Source organism: Ovis aries, chromosome 3, assembly GCF_016772045.2.
Source record: "Ovis aries strain OAR_USU_Benz2616 breed Rambouillet chromosome 3, ARS-UI_Ramb_v3.0, whole genome shotgun sequence".
NCBI classification, from domain to species: Eukaryota; Metazoa; Chordata; class Mammalia; order Artiodactyla; family Bovidae; genus Ovis; species Ovis aries.
Genome location: NC_056056.1, coordinates 10,518,368 through 10,539,842, shown reverse-complemented (window position 1 = coordinate 10,539,842; position 21,475 = coordinate 10,518,368). Strand labels below are relative to the sequence as shown.

At 41.4% G+C, this 21,475-nt stretch overlaps 1 protein-coding gene across 19 annotated transcripts in view; it reads right to left on the bottom strand.

Moving 5' to 3' along the window:
• The window catches only part of MAPKAP1 (MAPK associated protein 1), a 240,055-nt gene that overhangs the window by 89,649 nt on the left and 128,931 nt on the right, over positions 1-21,475 (bottom strand). For all 19 annotated transcript variants that reach the window (XM_042245202.1, XM_027965752.2, XM_042245212.1 and 16 more), the window contains 2 exon segments: positions 19,042-19,218; positions 4,932-5,041 (listed from right to left, as the gene is read on the bottom strand). In XM_042245202.1, coding sequence (XP_042101136.1) covers positions 4,932-5,041; positions 19,042-19,218 — 287 coding nt within the window.

The window sequence follows — 21,475 nt, the reverse complement described above, 5'->3', positions numbered from 1 at the left end:
CCATTCCCTCTTTGGGCCTCAGTGTATTTCACAGTGGTTAGAAGTCTGGATTTTATTCAGAATGCAACTGGCAGTCATTGAAGGGTTTGGAGCGAATACGATCTGATTTATATTTTTTAAAAACCCCTCTGTCTGCTGCTTTGTAGGCAAGAGACTGGAGGGGCCAAGAGCAGAGGCAGGAAAAAGCAGCCAAGGGGCTGGTTCAACTATCCAGGTGAGGTCTCGGTGATCTGGACTCATTCAATGAAGATGGAAAAGACTGAATTTAGGATATATTCTGGAGGTAAAAAAAGGAAAGACTCACTTATGTTTCAGATGATGTACGAAGCTAGCACAGGGAAGAATTCAATGATCATTTTCACTACAATTTTTTTGAGGGGAGCAGAAAGTTAACTAACTGCGAAGTAAATGGAAATGTTCTTTTTATATTAAAGTAGTATGCCTTTAACAGCCAAGGCTTTGAAAGATACTGCCCTTCTCCAACTCTTCACTGCTTCAATGTGAAGGTCACAATTCAAATGTCAGTTTCTCTGAGAGGAACTTCCTGACCATCCTAGCATCTCAGCTTCTAGCTCTCAGCCCCTTCCATTTACTCTCCCCTAAGCTCCTCTTCAGCAAGGGCCCTACAGATCTGTTTCACCACTGTCTCCCTACCCCCAGCACAGGTCTGACCCAGGAGAGGACATGAGGAGTGAATGTACACACAGCTACAAATACAGTACGGATATTTACATTTTACATGAATTTTTAAGATAAAACTTGAGAATCCAATGATGTCATCACTGCCTGTCCCTCAGACCAGAACCCCACACACCCTGTGTGAGACGTTCACTCGCCTCTCTGCTCCTTGTGGTACTTTAGGGAATAGTGCTTGAGAAGTCCTAGACTAGACTATCCCCTTGGTGACATTCTAGGGGTTAAGTGAAAACACAGTAAGTTAGCAATCAACAATGTGGTCTGTGCCTCTGAATGGAGAAGTTAAAAGAGGGAGTTCACTTGACATAGTTAACATTTCTCTCTCAAATTCTAGGTGAAATTTTGTACAAGAAAAGTAGCAATGAGTGCCATTAAGTCTTATTAACAATATTATAAGAACTTTTCAAAAAGGATCTTCAGACTAATAAAAAATTGTCTTTCACATTAAAAGGCAAGAATGGACGGGGGGAAGGAAAAAAGTTAATATGCTTCTAGTTCAATCTTTCAGCAAATGATAAAGAAGAACACCTCCAAATAGAGCCAGAAAACTATTCTGCTTAGAAAAACCTACTTCAAAGCCTTCTCTCTGTGTAGATCCAGAGATACTTATACTTCTGCATCAATGTTAAAACTGAATTTGTATCTACCTTCATTTCTCAACTGCCTCTGTCATACCCAACAATACACTTTAGGAGACTGGTAATAATATTTCAAACAACAACAAAATACTAAGAAGCTCATTACTGACTTTGAGGATGAACCTGATAAAAGGAGAACTTCATGAACTAAATAAAGCCTTTACTCACCAAATAACAGGTTAGTATTTTTTATTGATTAAATAAAGGGATCTGACAGGCTATTCTTCATTATGTCAAAAACATACCCACCCAACTTAAAGTTAGTAAAGAAGTTTCTGCTAATTCTTCTAAAACCACATTATTCATTTACAATTTTCTTAAAACAGCAGGGATTTTTCTGCTAATGCAGGTAGATTCCAAATGTCAAGTAGGTCAGTAATAAAATGAAAAGCCGGAGAGAGAATCTAAAAGAGACATTTAAAAATGGGCTTAAAAAATGGGCCTTAGCAGAGAACTGACTGGAACACAGTGTGAAAAGATTACCATAAGTTCAGTACATGAATATTAATAGCAAAACCCTGCAGTGTTCATAAATAGTTATGACTTGATGAAATAATTACAAATAATGCAAGTCAAAATTTTAGATCAGTTACAAGTGTCTGTAATGATATTCTATCCGTAAAAAGCAAAAATATTTTATAATAAAACCCTAAAGGTTTCCATTGACAAAGCTATTTACCTAAACAAAGAAGAATTATTTTGCTCAAATACCTGCCATCTTCTCATTTTCAATAAAAGAAAATTGGTGAGGGAATGCTAGAGGGCAGGGCAACAGAGTATTTAAACACTAGGATGGTCATTAAGCCCACAGCCTGATTCAATAAAGAAATAGTTTAAGTTTTCAATTTATTATCATTAAACAGAGAGTTGTATGGTCAGTTGCAAAAAACAGATGAGAGATGTTAAAGGTCTGTAGGGAAGCAGCCCAAGTTCACTGTCAGCCCAGCAAAGGAATTCTGAAATCCTGGTCTAGTACAACTAACCACTAATGCACAAATAGTGTGAGAATTCTTGACCCCACGTGGAACATGTTGTCTAATCTTAAGTGGTATTCCTCCCTTCTCACTTCAGTTAAATAAAAGTAGCAGAGACAAATATTGTTCTGTGCTCAATCCAGTGAAAGCTGTTTGAAGAGAGGGCTGAGCCAGACATCAGGCAGGGCAGGCACCTTCTTGCAAAGACTGAGCAGGTCCCTGTGGGAGAGGCTTAGGAAGGGCAGAATGAGGGTCTCTAACCTGGTATTTCCTGCCACCAAGTTCATGACTAAGTTTAGGTGTCAGGATGGGTAAGTAACAAGTATTTCATAGCCAACTGTGAGCACTAACAGACTTTTTTTTTTAAGTAAACGTACTTGTGTTTCTCTCTATGACAGGAGGATTTTCCTCTTCATTAATCCCCTCCAAAACAAGTCCACTACATAATACAAAGTTCAAAGACACAGAACATACCCTGCCTTTATTGAGCCAACCTTAAATAAACATCCAGTTTCCAAAGTGGAGATCCTTCTATTTCCTGAGACCAGACTTAACAAAGCAACAGAAAGAGGTTCTTATTTTTAAAAGCCTTTTGGATCAAGAAAATGGACAGTAATTTATGTAAATGCATCAATCTCAATTGACTTCTCTAGTATGGAAAGGAATAAATAATGCAGATCACTGTTCTTCAGACAACAAGTCCAAACTCTTCACTAGTGATACGGCAAAGATTCTGACGGCAACAGCAGGGATGTGTGTACAAAGGTGAACATAAATAAATGTGTGTATGATAACCATGGTTGCTGGAGATGGACACAGATAAATAGGTCTGGAATTGGACAGGGAAGCTGAAGACAGAGGGAAAGACACTGGTTCAGCTTATGGCAGTGAGTTCATGAGCTTTCATGATCTAAAAAAATCTGCAACAGCAGAATTTCTATTAAGAAGGTGAAAAAAGTTAGTTCTACCTCCTCTTGGGCAATTCAGAATAAAGCTATCTTTGAATATAATAAATATGTCATAAACTAGTATACAAAAAATTTAGGAACAAAAACAAGAGGAAAAGACCAGGATCCTAAAGGTAGATGAATGCTCATTTAACATTTGTAAATAACTAAAGCTGTTTAAACGCTATTAGATTGGCACCTAGAACCCCCCAAATATCTACCTTCCCCTGGGAAGGAGAGGCTATGCCTCTTCAATCATCTCTTAAATGCAAAGAGGTTTGACCCCCACGCAATGGATAAAAGTCACCCAAAAAATGAACAAAAGAGGTGTTTGGAAAAACCAGAACACCATTCATCCCAGCTAACGACTTGTTCATTATGAGTGATGATGGATAAAGACTTCTCATGCTGAGATGAAATCAAGATTTATATGCATTGTTTCCTCTCCCAACTTGTGGGAAGATCATCATCATTTAATTCTATCTCTGCGGCCAGTGATGGGCATCCAGAGAGCTGGTTATCAAACGGCGCAGTCAGCTGGCAAAAGCCGAAACGTGCAGTTGGCACATCTGGACGGAGCCGCCACAGCCGAGGGTGAACAATGACTCCTGGCAAGCATCCAAATTGCTTGCAGACGCTAGCAGGTCTCATCTACAACCGCCCCTACCAGCATCTCTCTCTCTCTCTCTTTTTTATGAGAATCAGATTTTCATTGCTCCATTCAATTGCTCTCCTCTGCCATTTTTTACAGCTCTTATCGTTCCCCTGGAATATGGCCTTGAGACAGCTCATCCGTGTCCTTCACTGTGTTATCTCTTCTAACTTTTATTAAAACTTCAGCTTTCATCTGAAGATAGCTAATTAAATCTGGAACAGATTATATTCCTCCCCTTAAAAGGAACGCAAAACTATTTTCTTCAACCTGAGCCATGCTTTGTTACCCTTTCTGAAACATAAGCCAAAGGTGTTTAAGAAGTCTCATTTGTTTACAAAACTCAGATATTTGACATGTTACAGATAGGCAGATTTATACTAAAGTTGGCTATGGTATGATAGATCTTTGAGCTATTTCTCAAAATATTTCTCAATACTGGGAATATTTTCTTTTCTTGTACCCTTTAAATATTACAGCTAATACCACGAGCTTATTTTCTGTATAAAGTTGGGTAATGAGAAATTAGTGATTAACAGCTACTTGTGTGTGAGTGATTTCTTTAAAAAAGTCTGGTTCTTTTTTTTTTTTTCTTAACAGTTGCTCTCATTTGGTAAAAATGAAAAAATGTTTTATTCCATACCTCAAACACTAGCAACCAGAAGTTTCCTCCATGGAAAATTATATGAAAACATGAAATTAAAAGCAGTTTTTCTACATAGCTTTACACTAACCAACAGTTAGCTCAAGTAGCTTTGTCCTAATCTATCACAGATTAATGAAGAAGCTTCCACAAGTGACATGAACACAATATTCTCACATATGCTACTGACCCAATTCCTTCCTTGGACCCAAGGGCAGCTTAAAAATCACTTCCTGCTGTACCTTTGCTAACTGAACCCAGCAATGGTATCTGAACCAATCCAGCCAGCTATCAAACACCCACCTACATGCACACCCACAACCCAGCATTTTTAACTAAGTGTTAAGCTTCTACTGCCAGGATGTGATTTAACTGTCCCACCTGAAATTTTCTGGGATCCTTTTCTTCGCTTCACTGCCTTTAGCAAGATTTCTTTCATGGTGACCTTTGTGTTGTCCACCTGAATAAGGGAGAATCCGTGAGCAGCATTTCTGCAGGAAAAGACAAATATTAAATCATCACCAATATTCAGCCAAAGGGATGTGAATACAGTCTTCACTGAGTTTAAGTATTAATAAGTGTACACTGAAGTGTCAATTATTTAAAAATGGGTTATAAACCTACTTCTAATGAGAGAGAGAGAGAGAAGCATTCTAATATGAACAGTCTCAAGTGAAAGAGAGGGCAGAATTAGGGAAGATTTTTCTGTTTATCTTAAAATGAATCCAATTGGTCTGTGTGGGCTACTAGCAAAATCCTGCAGCAAGGACTAACAAATGATACACTTGGCTTGTGTCAGCAGGTGTCACTGCAGGCAGATACCACTGTCATATTAAAGCTCACGGAGCCCCTGAGGGGAAATGTGGGGTGCACGCTTGTGTGCCCACTCACTCGTGTCCAGCTCTCTGCACCCCTATGGACAGTCGCCTCTGTCCATGAGATTCCCCAGGTGAGAATACTGGAGTGGGTAGCCAGTCCCTTCTCCAGAAGATCTTCCTGACCCTGCGATTGAACCCGTGTCTCCTGTATCTCTTGCATTCGCAGACGGATTCTTTACCACTGGGCCACCTGGGAAGCCTGGGCTTCCCTGGTGGCTCAGACAGTAAAGAATCTGCCTGCAATGCAGAAGACCCAGGTTCGATCCCTGGGTCGGGAAGATCCTCTGGATAAGGGCCTGGCTACCCACTCCAGTATTCTCGCCTGGAGGATCCCACAGACAGAGGAGCCTGGAGGTCTACCGTCCATAGGTCGCAAAGAGCAGAGCACAACTGAGCGACTAACGCTTTCACTTGGGAAACCCAATGTGGGGGCGCAGGGGTGGATAAGGTAGCCCAAAGCACTTCAGAGTAAGGGAAACAAAGACTCCTCCTAGCTGGCAAGCAAATAAATAAAGAAGCATTAATTTAAAAAAAACAAAGCCAAAACGCACAGTTTGTGTATACTTCAGTAGTCATGTTTTAATCTACTCAGTCCTAGAAGGTCAAGCAAAATATTAGCTGGAGTAAATAATTACAAGACAAAATAATAACACTACTTATAAGCTTCCAGCCAATCACACTTGGGGTGCAAGGGTCATCTAGACAGGAAAAAACTGGTAAGGAGCAAGTACCCTTGAAAAAGAAACCCATCCCTGGGTGAAATATAACTTCACTAAGACTGTTAATTGCAAGAGCAAGTATCACAAACACTACTCACTATGCTTGGGCAGAGAAACAAAACAGGCCAATTCCAAGCAGCTCATGTAACAAATGGGACCCAAGTTTCCAACTATGGAACATGGGAATTGCCACAAGGAGTTTGGTTGCCTTCCCACTTCCCCACCAAGAATCTCAAAACGGAACACAGCCAAAAAACATGGCAGAACTTCATACTGACAAGAAATCGGAAAGAAAAGCCAAGCCCCAAGCTAAGCCACGGAAAAGCTTCCCAATGGTAGGACAGGCTGGGAAGGGGCCTTCAACCCACCTTGGAACCAACCAGGTGGCTGACTTTCCACGGGGGATGGGAGCTGATCTCAAAACCAAGGACCCAATTTGCTTCCCTAATACAAAGACATCTCCACCCCCTTCCCTCTCCATACGGCTTGCTGTTTAATCCTTGACATTCCATTTGTTAAAAAGCAAAAGCCGATGCTGGTCTAGCCAGCACGATCATCCATTTTAACTTGGTCAAGTTCTTGCTATCGAACAGCAGGCCTGAGAACTGTCAAGCTAATTTTACTGAACACTCTGTTACTGAATCATGCCTGAGCCCAGGCCGTTCTTTACCTCAGAAGCTGGACCCCATCCCAGAACAATTTTTAAAAGTTTATTTTACTGATCAAAGCAAAATAAGAAACAGCTTTTTTTTTTTTAAACTATATTTAGGGAGCGATGTAGTAAGTGATACTTTGGCAACAGTTCTGAAATGTAAAGTGCCTGGTGCATTTATAAACTTGCGGGTATTTGCTCTGGCGCCAGGCCAGTGTGTGTTTGGAACAAATGCCAATCGTCCGCGTTCAGACCTGCCTTCCCCTGCTTTCTCCTCAGAAGTCAGTATGCGCTCCATCTGTGACAATATGTCGGGCGATGGATGAGGAGGACCTAAAAGGGAACACCAGTTCTTGGGTACTTGCAAAGTAGTCTTGGGCTGCATCTTGTGAACTTCCAGCTGCTCCGGGTTTCACCTCAACTCTTGTAGATTTCAGTTGGCTTGTAAATTGCTCATGGTTCTCGCCTAATCTGCTGCTGGCTGATAGCATTATTTCACAACCATACGTTTATCTTTTCAGCAAAGGCGGACTAAAAGCTCGAAAGGAGGCCTTGTGTTGGGACTAACTTCCATAAATTAAAAGTGTCCTTTTAAAAAGATTTTTGAACGGAGGAAAATCCCTTGTCTGTATTTTTCTGTCATTTTACCAAAACGTACCTGGGTGACAAGGTTAAAGCATGCAGAGGAAATCCCTGACGCTTATCACCCACCGGCATTACTGATAAATTGCGTGGTGGGGGAATAAAGGATTACCTTCTGTATTTTTTCATTACACTTTTCTTTTGTTACAGAATACATAAATCCATTGTGGCACAATGTAATATGTATCACCATGCTACACCTGCGGACGCTTCCGAGCGGCTGCCATGTCTGTGCAGTCAGGAATGATAAGTGAACCACCCGTGAATGTTAACGATAGTGATCATTCTGAGGTAACTTGGCTCTCCATCTTCCTTTACAGCCTCCGCGCTGCAGCCAGGGTAGCAGGGTTCATGAGAGGAAAATGAAAACAACAGCGGAGGGAAGGGGCAGGCTCGGCGCCGAATGTGCCTTCTCGAGTGTGCGGGCTCTCGCTCAGGGGCTCGGCAGCAGCGAAAACCAGCACCTTTTAAAGGAGAAAGAGGTTGTGACCCCTGCGTCGTGCACGCTCAGGCGGACTTGATGAAAGTTTCCTTGGGTCAGCCTCGCACTCCACTTGTTCCTCTCCTGCCAGATACAATGCCAACCTTGGATCCTGTCCCAAGTCTATGGGACTTAAAATGTTTCTAAGATGCCAAGGGGACTGGATCGAGATGCTTCTTAGAATCCATGGAGGTGCAACTGTTATGTGGTGCTCCCATTTAATAAATGGATATGGAGGCTTGCTACCACAATTTTCAGCTTGACTTCCAAACAGTCTGGGTTTTATGCCTCATTTCTTCATATCTAGGGTTTTTTATGGGCTTTCTAAAATGTCTATTGAAATACATCCTTTAAAGCTGCCTTTATTTAATGTTGGGCACTGGGTCTGAGACGGAGGAGAGGATGATCTCGGGGGGGAAATGTGTGCAGCAGGCAGGAAGGTGCCAGCCCTGCCTCCCTTCCTCCCTTCCTCACAGCACTGCGTTCCAGTCTCAGGGTTGTGACCCATGCTGGGGATGACTCGGCCTTGGACAGACAGGTGGGTAGATGGATGGGTTACAAACCCACTCTCAGCTCAGAAACTGCTCCTCCCTTGTGGACAGATGGCTTCTCTTCTGCCCGTGCAGGGCATTCTAGCCCTTCCACGGGCTGCCGGTGGTGGGTTCAGGACGAGGTGCCACCTCTGGGAGCTGACTGAATGCTGCCAGGAATGCTTCAGTCAGTTCCAACTTAGGCCCTGTCAAGTCTCGGAACCACTGAAAAAAACGTATGGGCATTTTAAAAAAAGATAACTCACTTGAGGAATTCAGCTCTGTCCCAGTGCAAAGCCACTTGGTTACCAGAGGGAAGTTTTTATACCTGCATTAGCCTGACACAAGCGTTTCTGCACTAGAAGTTAACCTAGAGGTGGTGGGGGACAGAGAAGAGGTAGGGGCACAGGTCTTTATCCAAGAAGCTCAGATTCCACTTAGAGGGGCAGAGCTGGGATCAGAATGCAGGTTGGAAGGCAACATATTGCAGAGGAAAACACATGGGCTGGGAGTTCAATACCCTTTGGTTCAAATCCTGGCTCCATGGCTAACTGAAATTTTGTCTTAACACGTGGGAACCTCAGCTGTGTCCAGGAAATGAGGAGGCCACATGCCTACAGAATTGTCAGAAGGATAAAACAGACAACAAATGCAGAGCACCTGGAACTAAGGCTGGCAAACAGCAGAAGGAGTTTACAGTGTTCTTTCTCGTGTGTTCCCAAGTCTTCACCCTAAGAGAAGAGGCCCCATTCAGCCCGTCTCCCCTAAACCCCCAGCAGACAGTGCTTATCTGGGGGGATGGATCTCAACCCTCATAACTGATAACACAGTTTCATCACAATGCGCAATCTGCTGGGCATGGTGGCAGCACTGGGATCTCATCAGTACAGAGCTTCCGGCCCAGGCACTGAAATCCCCCGAAGCTCAAAGAAGGGCACCTTGGGCTCCGGTTTCAAGGTTTTCCTTTTTAAGAGAATAAACCAGAGAAGTAGGTATGTTCCACCTCAGCTTAACTCCGCTTTGGATGGGGTTGGTGGAAGTCAAAAATCATGGTGACAAGGTAGAGAAATCCAGTGAGATTTATTAAGAGCATTTGGATCTGCAGACCCAGATAAGAGGTTATTAGTCAACAAATCCAACAATAATAGTAGCATCTACTACTTACTGAGCATGTAGTCTGTGCCGGGTGCTGTGGCAGGCCTTTCAGATCTGTATTAACTTATTCTACCCTAAAATAAACACCACTGTTATATCCATTTTGCTGAAACTGAGGCTGGAGATATTAGGGAACCTACCTGAGGTTAGTCATCTATTCAAGACACTATTTTGGATTCAGAGATCAACAATATGGTACCTAACCCAAGTATTAATAGCACAGTCCAGCAGGAGAGAAAGACAAAGAAGTAAAGGAAGAATTACAGTTCTGCGTGATCAGCACAGAGATGAAGGCAAGCTCAGAATGCTGCCGAAACACAGAGGCATTTAACCCAGCAGACAGAGGTGGGGGTGCGTCAGAGAAGCTTCTTAGTGGAGCTATCTCCAAACATAGTTGTTTATCTCTACGTCATACTGGAAAAGTGGTGGCAACACCAGAAGGCAGTGGAGCACAGCAAGTTATAGAATGGAGCCTGCTTTGGAGTCTGAGCTCTGCCTTCCTTGGGTAAATGATATAATGTCCCTAACTTAAAGTTTTCTCATCTACAAAAAGAGGATAATGCTCAGACTATAACATTGTTTTCAGGGCTAAATACCAGGCTGGCCAAAACATTCATTCAGGTTTTTCCATAACAGCTTACTTCTAAATACTTTTAAGTTAACGTAATACTTGTCATAAAAAATACGTAATAAGCAATAGACAGTACAACTATTGGGCTTCCCATGTGGTGCTAGTGGTAAAGAACCCACCTGCCAACTCAGGAGATGTAAGAGACCTGGGTTCGATCCCTGGGACAGAAGATCCCCCGGAGAAGGAAACGGCAACCGACTCCAGTACTCTTGCCTGGAAAATCCCATGGATGGAGGAGCCTGGAGGGCTACAGTTCATGGGGTTGCAAAGAGTTGGACGTGACTGAAGTGACTTAGGACACAAAATACCACTATCAGCTTTTCTTCGTACAAAGAAGTGATATATATATAATGATGAGAAAGTGACAACAGTTGACATTTATTGAATATGGATTTTGTTCATTTAATCCTCCCAGGAAAGGTGGGTGCTATCATCAGTCCCATTTTATAATGGAGGAAATTGAGGTTTGGCAAGTCTGAGACACATGCCTGGAGTTGCGCAGCTACCAAGTGGAGGAACCAGAACTTGAACCCAGGTTTGCCAGACCCCAAAGCCTGTGTTTTAAATCTCCCTATAGCCAAGGGAGTTTGGGGAACTCAGAGGAAAAAGAGTCGGGGAACTCAGAGGAAAAAGAGACTTACAGGGAACATATCTTCCAGATTAGAACCACTGACCAGTCTATGGTGAAGGTCAACTTCCACTGCAACAAATTCAGTGTGACTGTAAATGTCCCAGCTCCCAGACTCAGCATGTGGCCTACAAGAGCCCTTTCTGAAAGCCCCTGGACAAGGTCCTGGTTTCCTGAGCCACAGCCTCAGTTTGTGGAAGCAGGACAAGGCTGACAGGAGCAGTGCGCCCTCCTCCAGCCCTGACCGGACCGGTTCAGAATCCCAGTGAAGATGCGACCCTTTGGTTTCCAGCCTGCTTTGGTCCCAATTCCAAGCATGTTCATTCTCGAGCACTTCAAGGTAGAAAATGAAAATATATGAGCAGGAGAAAGCCTTGTAATAACTGCAGCATGCCCGCTTTAAAGCAAGTCCTTTGGGTATATTATTTTATCCATAAAGAGAGTTTACACTAGTGTGAATGCCACATTTTGGTTCCCCTTGCATTGACAAAAATCTTTTTTTTAAAGATCAAAGTGTATGGTGTGCCTCATGTGATGTTTGACATTGGACAAAGTACTCTTTTTCAAAACAGACATTTTCCAAAAACATAACTCACTAGACTAATGGGCAGTGAGAAGCCAAAATGACTGCCCCTCCGCCTTCTCCTTGTGTGTCTTTGCCAGAGTCCTTGGGACTTGCCAAATCCGGTCATGCCTGCTTAGCTTGCTCGACTGATTGTGCCAGAAAAGAAAATAAGACACAGATGTATTTGAGCTCTTTGAGATGCCAGTAAGAGAGACAGCTAATGGCTTCATTTCGACCCTCCCCTTCCAGCTGGGCACAGGTGGGGGATAATGAGGTCCCTCTCCCTAATCAAACTCAATTATTTACTACTCTATATAACCGCAAAGACATTCACATTCAGTTCAGAATATAAAACACACCATGGGCTACTTCCAACCACTGCCACTGGGTATTTATAACAAACTCAAGTGGCTAACAGTTTGCCTTGGCAGGAGTTTAAGTGTGTAAAGTTTTGCAAACTGTTTCTGTTCAGATATGTCCTGCTGAAATGGGGTCCCAGGCGGGGGTCCACAACTGTCAGGTCAGTGAACTGCATAACATCTGAGAATGTATTCACCACGCAGTGCAGACAGGATCTGGAAATCAAACGCTTCGTTCTACCGCAACCTTCTGAGAAAGCATCACGGTTTTTTCAACAGCAAGACTGACATTGTATTAATAAACATTACAAGTCACTAGCCTGACATGTACATAGCAGCAGCTGACAGACTCCAACATAAGCTGAGGGGAGAACAGAGGAAATCAAAATGAGACGTAGTAACTAAACATGGCCAAAGCTGGTGGATCATGAAACAAATCACATTAATGTCAGAAACCTGAGTCCCAAACTTTTAAGATTCATAGCAACTGAAGCAACAATCTGGTATAATTTTTGGATACCAGAGTAACTTGATGGTTATCTAAAATATGGGCTCTTATTGTAAGAACAAAGCTATCCTGGCACCATTTCAACAGACAGACATTCCAGGGAGCAAAACATACATATTTAGCTTGTCTGACCTTTAAATTCTTAGAAGTATGTAATTAATGCTTTCCATCTTTATTACTTGCTCCAATATTCCTGTCACTTTAAACAGACACAAAGAAAAATCTTTTCTTTTCTCTAGACAGTAGCTGTTGCCAAAAAGGAAATCAAGTCAGATTTACAAATACAAAATTAAACAGGCTGCATATGTTACGTTTCCATACATGAGGACAGTCTGGACAATGAAAATGTTTGCTAATACAGCAGAATGAAAAGAAACAACACACAGTTGGTCCTCTATGACTCAAGCAAACAATAAATAACCAGGATAATTTACAGACATATTGTCAGGCCTGATTACAAAGAACAGAGGCATCTTTTTCTTAAATTCCCTGCCCTATTTTAGCCCTGCTCCTTACCAAACTGTCTGACCTTGGGTAACTACTTGTCTCTGATCCTCAGCTTATACAGGTGAGTTGCTTATAAGGAATAAATGAGATAACGGGCTATGAGGGGCACCAAACTGACTGTGCAAAAATGCTCATCCCTCCCCACCCTCACCACCTCCTTTCCAGACTATCAAGGCAATATCACATAAGAGCAGGTGAGTTTTCAACCTAATGCTATCTTTTCATAACGGTCTGGTCACTTGGGGTATCCTATAAAGAAAGTATACTAAAACCACTGAGATCCTTTTTGAAAAGCCCTCATACAGAAAGAACAATGAATCTAGGGCATACCTCCTGAAAAAGCAGCTAAACTTTCTCTTTATGCAGACAAGAGAAGCCACAGCCGTCTTTGGGAACCCTCTGGGCCACATCGCCCAAGGCAGCCCAGCTTCTGGTACAAGGCCCTCCAACACTGACCCAGTGGTCCATTTCCCAAACAGCAAAATCCAAACTGAATTCTATATGCTCTGCAGCTTTTGGTTAAAACAGCCCCTTTCCCATATCCACCTGATATATTAAACACTGAAAGTGAAACACATATGAAAGTGAAAGTGTTAGTCACTCAGTCATGTCTGACTCTTTGCGACCCCATGGACTGTATCCCACCAGGTTCCTCTGTCCATGGAATTCTCCAGGTAAGAATACCGGAGTGGGTTGCCATCCCCTTCTCCAAGAGATCTTCCCGACTCAGGGATCGAACCCAGGTCTCCTGCATTACAGGCAGACTCTTTACCAACTGAGCCATCAGAGAAGCCCAAGGAAACCCATATATAGGCAGGGCAATTTAATTAACTGACTTCTGATTTAGGAGGATTCTGTTTTATTGTTTTTTTCTTCCCTTAAAGCTCTTCTTCCCCACCCAGAGTAGGATGCCAGTGTGAAATAATAATGTCAACAGAGGTAACGCAATGACACCACACACATTGCTTTTTGCATTGCCATTTTTTAAACTCGATTCATTGTCACAAATTCTGATGGAATTAGCCTATGCTGGGGGCTAACTGTGCTTCCCTGGTGGCTCAGGTGGTAAAGAATCTGCCTGAAATGTAGGAGATCCGGGTTTGATCCCTGGGTCAGGAAGATCCCCAGGACAAGGGAATGGCAAACCACTCCAGTAGTCTTGCCTGGAGAATCCCATGAACAGAGGAGCCTGGCAGGCTACAGTCCATGGGGTTGCAAAGAGTCGGACACAACTGAGCAACTGACACTTTGACTTTTGGGGGATGGGAAGAGATGGACAACACGAGTTCCTCTCCTGTCCACTGCTCGTCTGACCTGTCCAACGGCCTAGCAGGCCTTGGCTTGGTCATTGCTGGTAAGGAGCACTTCTTCGGATGCTGAAAATCAGCTGAGATCTAGCCCTCAACTAGTATTAGGGGTCACTTCACCCAGCTCTCTGTCCCCTACTTCTCCCTTCCCATACCTCTGACAGTCAACTTTAGTGCTTAGGCTCAGAGAAGCTAGCTGTCAGCAAGTTAGGGACTCCTGTTTATATATATATATTGGCTCTGTCCAAAATCAATCAGGAACAATGGATACCTTAGAAATCCGCTTGCTGATCTGGTAAAGGAGGCAGTGTTCACTAACAGGCTCCTAATTTGTACTTCGTTAAGAGTAATCCATTCTCCTTCCCCTAATGACAACTCTATTTCCAGGGACTTCCTGGGGCCCAAGGGACTGGGAGGAAAAGACCAGTGTAGCCTCAACTCAGTAAGAACACCCACCTCCACACTCTTTTTCACAGAATGCTTTTCCAATGAGGGATTCATTTAAGTTAACTAGCTCCTCTTTTTAAATGTAGATCATTATATAATATAATAAGTCATTATCCTTGCATGATGGAACAAGGAGAAATTTGAAATTTTCTTTTATATGAAGAAACATGTTTTCTAATTTTTCTATACTCGACATGAATTAATTGTGTAATAAAAAATAACCCAAAGAAAAGTTACACTCCATACTGACCTTAGGGTGAATTATTCAGACTGACAAATCTCTGATAAAAATAACAAATCGTAACCATGTAGTACTTTCTACATACCAGGGCCTGAGCTAATTTTCTGACAGCAGTATTTCCCATCCGAGGTTCAAGAGCCCCCAAGGTCAAAAAATGCATTTACAGGCTCTCTTGAGTTTCCGAATTTAAAAATAGTGCTTTTAGTTCAATAAAAATCATGTATGTATGATTTTCACTGAACAGCAAAAAGTTATACAGATAGATGTATATAGTGACTGAAACAGTGATAGAGAGATAAAGATACAGGCCACTCCCAGTTTCCCAGGTTTCCCATTCTCCATCCAGCTGGGGAGCCTTGAGTCATTGCTTGGAAGAGAAATACTTGGAAGAGAAATACCTGGAAGAGCCCCTTAACCTTCAATTAGACAGAGGTGAACAAGAAATAAGGGAATGTTCCTGACCCAGGGATCGAACTCATGTCTCTTACATCACCTCCACTGGCAGGCAGGTTCTTTACCACTAGTACCACCTGGGAAGCCAAAACATACAAAGCCAGAGTCAACCAATCAAGCCCACACCCAGACATTTATGTATTTGTCTACGGTTACCTTCACACCACCACAGCAGAACTGAGCTACAGAGACTGTATGGCCTGCAAGCCTAAAATATTTACCATCTCATCCTTTAGGTTGCCAACATGTGGGATACGATGGTAGGATTTGGGAGACTGTTCCAGCAGCTAGTTATTTAACATCAATAATAGAGGCAGAAAGGCGAAATGGCAGTGCAAGCTGCATGCACAAACTTAGAATAGAGAAAGTGATGGGAGAAGTGGACACAAGGCTCTTTATGGACCAGACTTGCTGATCTCTGAAGAATTCATGTTCTGGGTGTACAAGTCTCACTGTGCACAGGATCAGTCAGGCAGACAGCCCATCTACAGAAACACTAATTAACAACAGCAGAAGGTAAGGTGACGCATCACCCTGGTTTACCCAGGATGGAGTGGGGAGCTCTTGGACTTAGGACTTCTCATTTTAAAACAGGGAAAGTCATCTCTTTGGCAGTTAGGATTCCAGGCTTTCACTACCATGGCCCAGGTTCAATCCCTGGTTGGGGAACAGAGGTCTCACAGGATACATGGCATGGCTGAAATAAATAAATTAAATAAAACAGGGTAGTCCTGAGCAGGACTGGCATAAGCTGGGTATCCTAGCAGAAATGTTCTTTATTCTTCCATTAAAAAGCATTTAAAACTGGGGAGGTGTGCACTGTAAGTCAACTGACCCATTAAAATAATGGACTAACACCTAAAAATACACTCACTGCTTAAAAGGACAAATAATAATATGATAATCTGATGTTTCTTATGAAAATCAAAAATTCAAGTTGACAAGTAAAACATTTAACACCCATTAAACCCAACATCACTGATTTAATTTCAACAAAACATCATCTGTTGCATTATGTTGTTAATTTGTATTTTATTAATGCTATAGTTTTATTTGCATTTAATTTATAATTTTGTTTCAGTTGCATAAAGATATGGAATTTGTAGCTAGCATTTCACATCTGTATGTGTTTAAGTAACATTATAATAAAACAACTTTGGGCAAACACTGAAGTTTCAGGAGAATTAAATTTTCCTTTTTAAACCGCTTGTTTTAGAAAGGACTTTCAGATCAAAAGACTACTATGATCACATGTTAGTATTTACGTAGCAAAAATTGTATGCTAATGAGAATAATGCTTCTAGTGACTTATTAATAAACAGAATTCCAAGCAGAAGCTACTGCTACTGAAATTCCACTACATACATCTTAAAAAAAAAAAAATCCTAATGACATCTTAGGGCTTCCAAGGTGGCACTAGTGGTAAAGAAGCCTCTTGCCAATGCAGGAGACACAAGAGATGTGGGTTTCATTCCTGGGTCAAAAAGATCCCCTAGAGCAGGAAATGGCAACTCGCTCCAGTGTTCTTGCCTGGAAAATTGCATGGATGGAGGAGCCTGGCGGGCTATAGTCCATGGAGCTGCAAAGAGTTGGACGTGACTGAGCATGCACACATCACATTTTGTGATGGTAAGACTGAAAAGACGGTTTTATGAATTTTATTGGTAGCACTGTAATGGATACATCTTCAGAAGGCTATGTATGTCAATGCAAAGTGAGAATCTGAAGATGTTTTTTACCTTGACCAATAATCCTACTCAGAGGGAACTTTCCTAAGGAAGTTATTCAACAGAAACAAAAAGGATATAGGTAAGGACTATCTTTAAAGAGTCCCTTATTAAAACCAAATCAAGGAAATAATCTAAAACACCCTGTGACAGGCATCTAGTTCGTCTCATACACTTTTCTGTTGTATTGCTCATCATATTTGAATGGTTTGTTTGACAACTGTCACCCCACTAGACAGAAAGCTCCATGAGAATAAGGGGCTGTCCTTTTTTTTCCTGCAAAATCAAAGTACTACTTTATTAAATGAGTTATTTTATACAATATGAACATCAATATAATTACAATTGTAAAAAAATTTTTTTTATAATAAGGATGGACTGATTTTCAGATTTCCAAACCACAGTCAACTGTACATTTACACAGAATTGTCTTTGCATGAAGCCCAAAAAGGAACAGCATAAAAATGAGTGTTTCTGTAGCTCCTTAATTTTTTCTGATAAACAGTTTGTTAGAAAAGCAGCTGCAGGTTTTTTACCAAAGGTCTGAGACATTACATAATAAATGTAGATTGCAGGAATTAAGAATGGATATCAAAATATTTGGAATATAATATTAAGTAAAAATGACACAATATGTATGCTAGAACTGAAAGTGTAATATATATACACATGGAAATAATTATACAAAAATGAAAATAATTATATAGGGATGGAGGAATCCCTGGATAAGTTTTAAACTACTTTAAATATTCTTTAAAGTTGTTGTTTTAGTGCCTCCAAAATGTAAAAAGAAGAAAAAATCTTTGCTATGTACACCAAACATGACTTCATGGTAGGGATGAAATGACTATGAGGAGCTACCCCCGGCTCACTCTAAGGCACTCAGGTTTCTTTCTTTGCTCAAGGGTAGAAATATCCAAAATACTCGTATACCCTAGGTAGCATAATCCTATTTTTAGTAAAAAATGTGAAACAAAAGCAATATGCTTTTAAAAGACAGGGGAAAGGCCTCTAAAGGGATCCCTCTTCTTGACAGTGCATTCGCTGGTTACTAACAGCAGGGGGTGCTAAAGGGACCACTATTGTCCCCAGGAGATGGCCAGGAGGGGCAGTGTCACGGCCTCTGTTAGAAAAGCTTAAACTGAGAAGACACTGCAGGTTTTCCCCTAACAACCAGGACATATGTGTAAGACTCAGGTGCTCTATAGACACGAGTGGACAAAAACCACATTTTAATTTTAACTAACTTCTGATATTCAGCATTTCCTGGAATTAAGAAGGTGGTCAACAAATCACAGTCCTATGAGCAGTACTGGTGACGCTGTCATGAACAGAAACCACAGATAGAGTCATTACAGCTGTGGCAGATGTCTCAAGTACCATTTATACCTATTACTATCTTGAAACGAAAGGCCTCAGGAGTTACTGTTAGACCTGCCTCTGGATCTTGTCATTTAATGTATTGATAAAGCCAGTACATTTAATTATATCACAAATTTGTTTAATAATTTGATAACTATTTAAATATAATGGGATTTTCTTGTACTCTGTGAATATTGTTCTCTGCACAAACACTTTTCTGAGAAGGGCTTCTGCAGGCATTAGCAGACTACCAAAGGCACAGATAAGGTTAAGAACCTCTGCTCAGTCTAAAGGAGAGCAACTAAGAAAATAAAATTTGATTTGAACAAAATTGGAGAGAAAAAGAAATATTTTAAATCACAAAAGAGAAGTGATTGCAACACACATTTTCAGTTTGGATTCCTTGACGAGAAAGAGGAAAACGTCAAATTTTTCCTTCATAGAGTCTGAAGTGCCCCAATATTTCCAGAGGCTTTTGTACACAGACGCAACTTTTGAGACAGACTTAATACAATTTACTCCAGGTGCAGTGGATTGGAATACAATGCAAATGTTGTCCCCATCTCTCTGGAAGTCATCATTTCATGTTGACTCTCCAAATACCAAATATCATTCATTTGATAAGAAAACCAAAATCAAGTCCAAAACCCTAAAAGGCAGAGGTAAGATACTGAGATAAGTAACAGCATCAGTACTCACATTCGAACAAAGAGTGACTCTTTGGATGTCAGACCGGGAGACGAATACTTTTCAACCAGGGCCAAAGTACTGAAGCCAAACTTATGAATGGGCTCGTTGGAATCCAGTGGGGGAAAGTCTGTGTCAACCTCCCCGTCATCCTCGGCAATATGCAGGCAGTAGGCACTGACATTGTCACTGTAGGGAAAATCAAAAAGGTAAGTGAACACCAAAGTATGGGAGGGATGCAGAGACCAGAGGTATGGAGGATGGCAAGCCAACCGGGACACTGCTGCTCCTCACCCTGAAGCCTGGATACAGTGACATCTCCCAAACCCTGCTTCCTCTGATAAAGAGAAAACACATACACGGCAGTGCAAAGGGGGAGAGACACAGTGTGAAATGAGAATGTTAATACTGCTCTATTCTTCCCTGGTGGCTCAGTGGGTAAAGCGTCTGCCTACAATGCGGGAGACCCGGGTTCAATCCCTGGGTCAGGAAGATCCCCTGGAGAAGGAAGTGGCAACCCACGCCAGTACTCTTGCCTGGAAAATCCCATGGACTGAGAAGCCTGGTAGGCTATAGTCCATGGGGTCGCAAAGAGTCGGACACGACTGAGCGACTTTCCTATTCTTCCAATGAATATTTACAGAGCATCTGTTATATATAAGACATGGGACTTAACGCCTGGGATCAAAGATGAGATTGAGTATAGACCCTCAAAGGAAGTTTAGTGAATAGCAGCAGGGGAAAGGAAGTACTAAATTAGCTATAAGCGTAAATAAAATAAATATCATAAAAGAGAGAAAACAAAACTATAAAGGAGGAAAAATTATTTGAAGGGAGTCAGAGGCCTCTGATTTATGTTCAGGGTTAAGAAAATATCTGTGCTCTAGCTCAGAAGAAGTGCTCAGGGTAACCGAGACAGTCTTTACAGTTCTCCTTTTTCTGAAGAATATCAGGCTCTCTTGATAGATCTGATTCTAAACACCAAAGACACTTAACACAGTAAAAGCAAATGACCCAATTTATCCTGATGTAGATAACCAAGCTTCTCAACTATCAACACTTTTGGACTTGTCTCACTTCCCTAGAACGTCCAGTCAGTACTCCCAGACTCCAGCTCTGCCCAGTTTAGAATTGACACTCCTTCTCCTTTGAGGAAAATAAAAAGTCAATTTGCTGAAAAAGAGTGGGAAACTGCACCAACATAAAGAAAATTTAACACTGAAATAACTAAAACACTTGAAGATACCCTGCACCAAAGTTCAATCATGAAACAGCAAATCTGCTAGCACTGAGAATTTGAACCTAATAGTTCACAAGGAGGTAGGAGTCTAAATTCTATGGCTTAAATTTGGAGTTTAAATGATATGATTGATGCTTAAATTAATTAATTGCAAAGTGTATGGTAATTGTTTAATTGGTTGCTTGATCTATATAGATCATTTTTTGAATTAAATGAGTTGATTTACAAAGTTTATTGATTGGATGTGACAATGAATTATTTCACTGACTACCTGATTTGCAATTTTCCCAATTAATGCACAAATCTTTAGCTGCAACTCTGCTTATTGAGAGACAGCCTACTTCAGGTGATCTATACTCAGTCTGTCATTACTGAGAGAGATTTATTATATAAAACAGGTAATAAGGACAGATTAAAATTAATGGGAACTGTAAATTTACTAAATGGATGGATAACAAGAAAGTAATCTGGCTATGTTTGTCACTATAAATTTCATACGTTCACAATGCTGTTAAAATTTTTAAAAATTCATCTCTGAATGGTATGGGAAACTTACCAATCTTTGCAAAAGGTTACCAACTTCAACACAAAACACTTGCAGAACTAGAAGAAAGCCCTTCGGATGAGGAAAATATCATAAGGTAATATAGCTAAGGGCTTTGTGTCCAAAGAGACTTGAGTTCAAACTGAAGCCGCATTGCTCATGGGCTATGTGAGTTCAGAGAATAAGCTTCATCTCCTTCACATTCCACTTCTACAAAAATGGTACAATTACCCAGAGGTGGCTGTGAAGTTTCGATGAGATGATATGTGTAGTGCCTAGCATGTAACAGAGGTAGAAAAATAAATGGAAGTAATGATAATAAAGTCTGACGGAAAATAACTTCAACGGTTAGGTCAACCCATGAAGACAAATCGTGGATGCTTACTAGAGCAACAAAGCAACAGTGAAACTGGGCGACATGCTCTATGTGCCAATTGGAGTGAATGTGTCTGCTGCTCGCTAGCCTTGGGGCCCACTGAGCCTCCAGGAGTTTATGAACAGGGAAGACACTGATGAAGCAAGCAATGGACAGCACAGATTATTTACTGCTGTGTAAATCATCCTGAGGAATGTCTGTGAGTCCCTAGCACCACAGAGGTTTCAAGGGCAAATAATAAGTCTATTGATCAAAGCGGAAAGCCAAACATTGGTGTCAGAAGAAT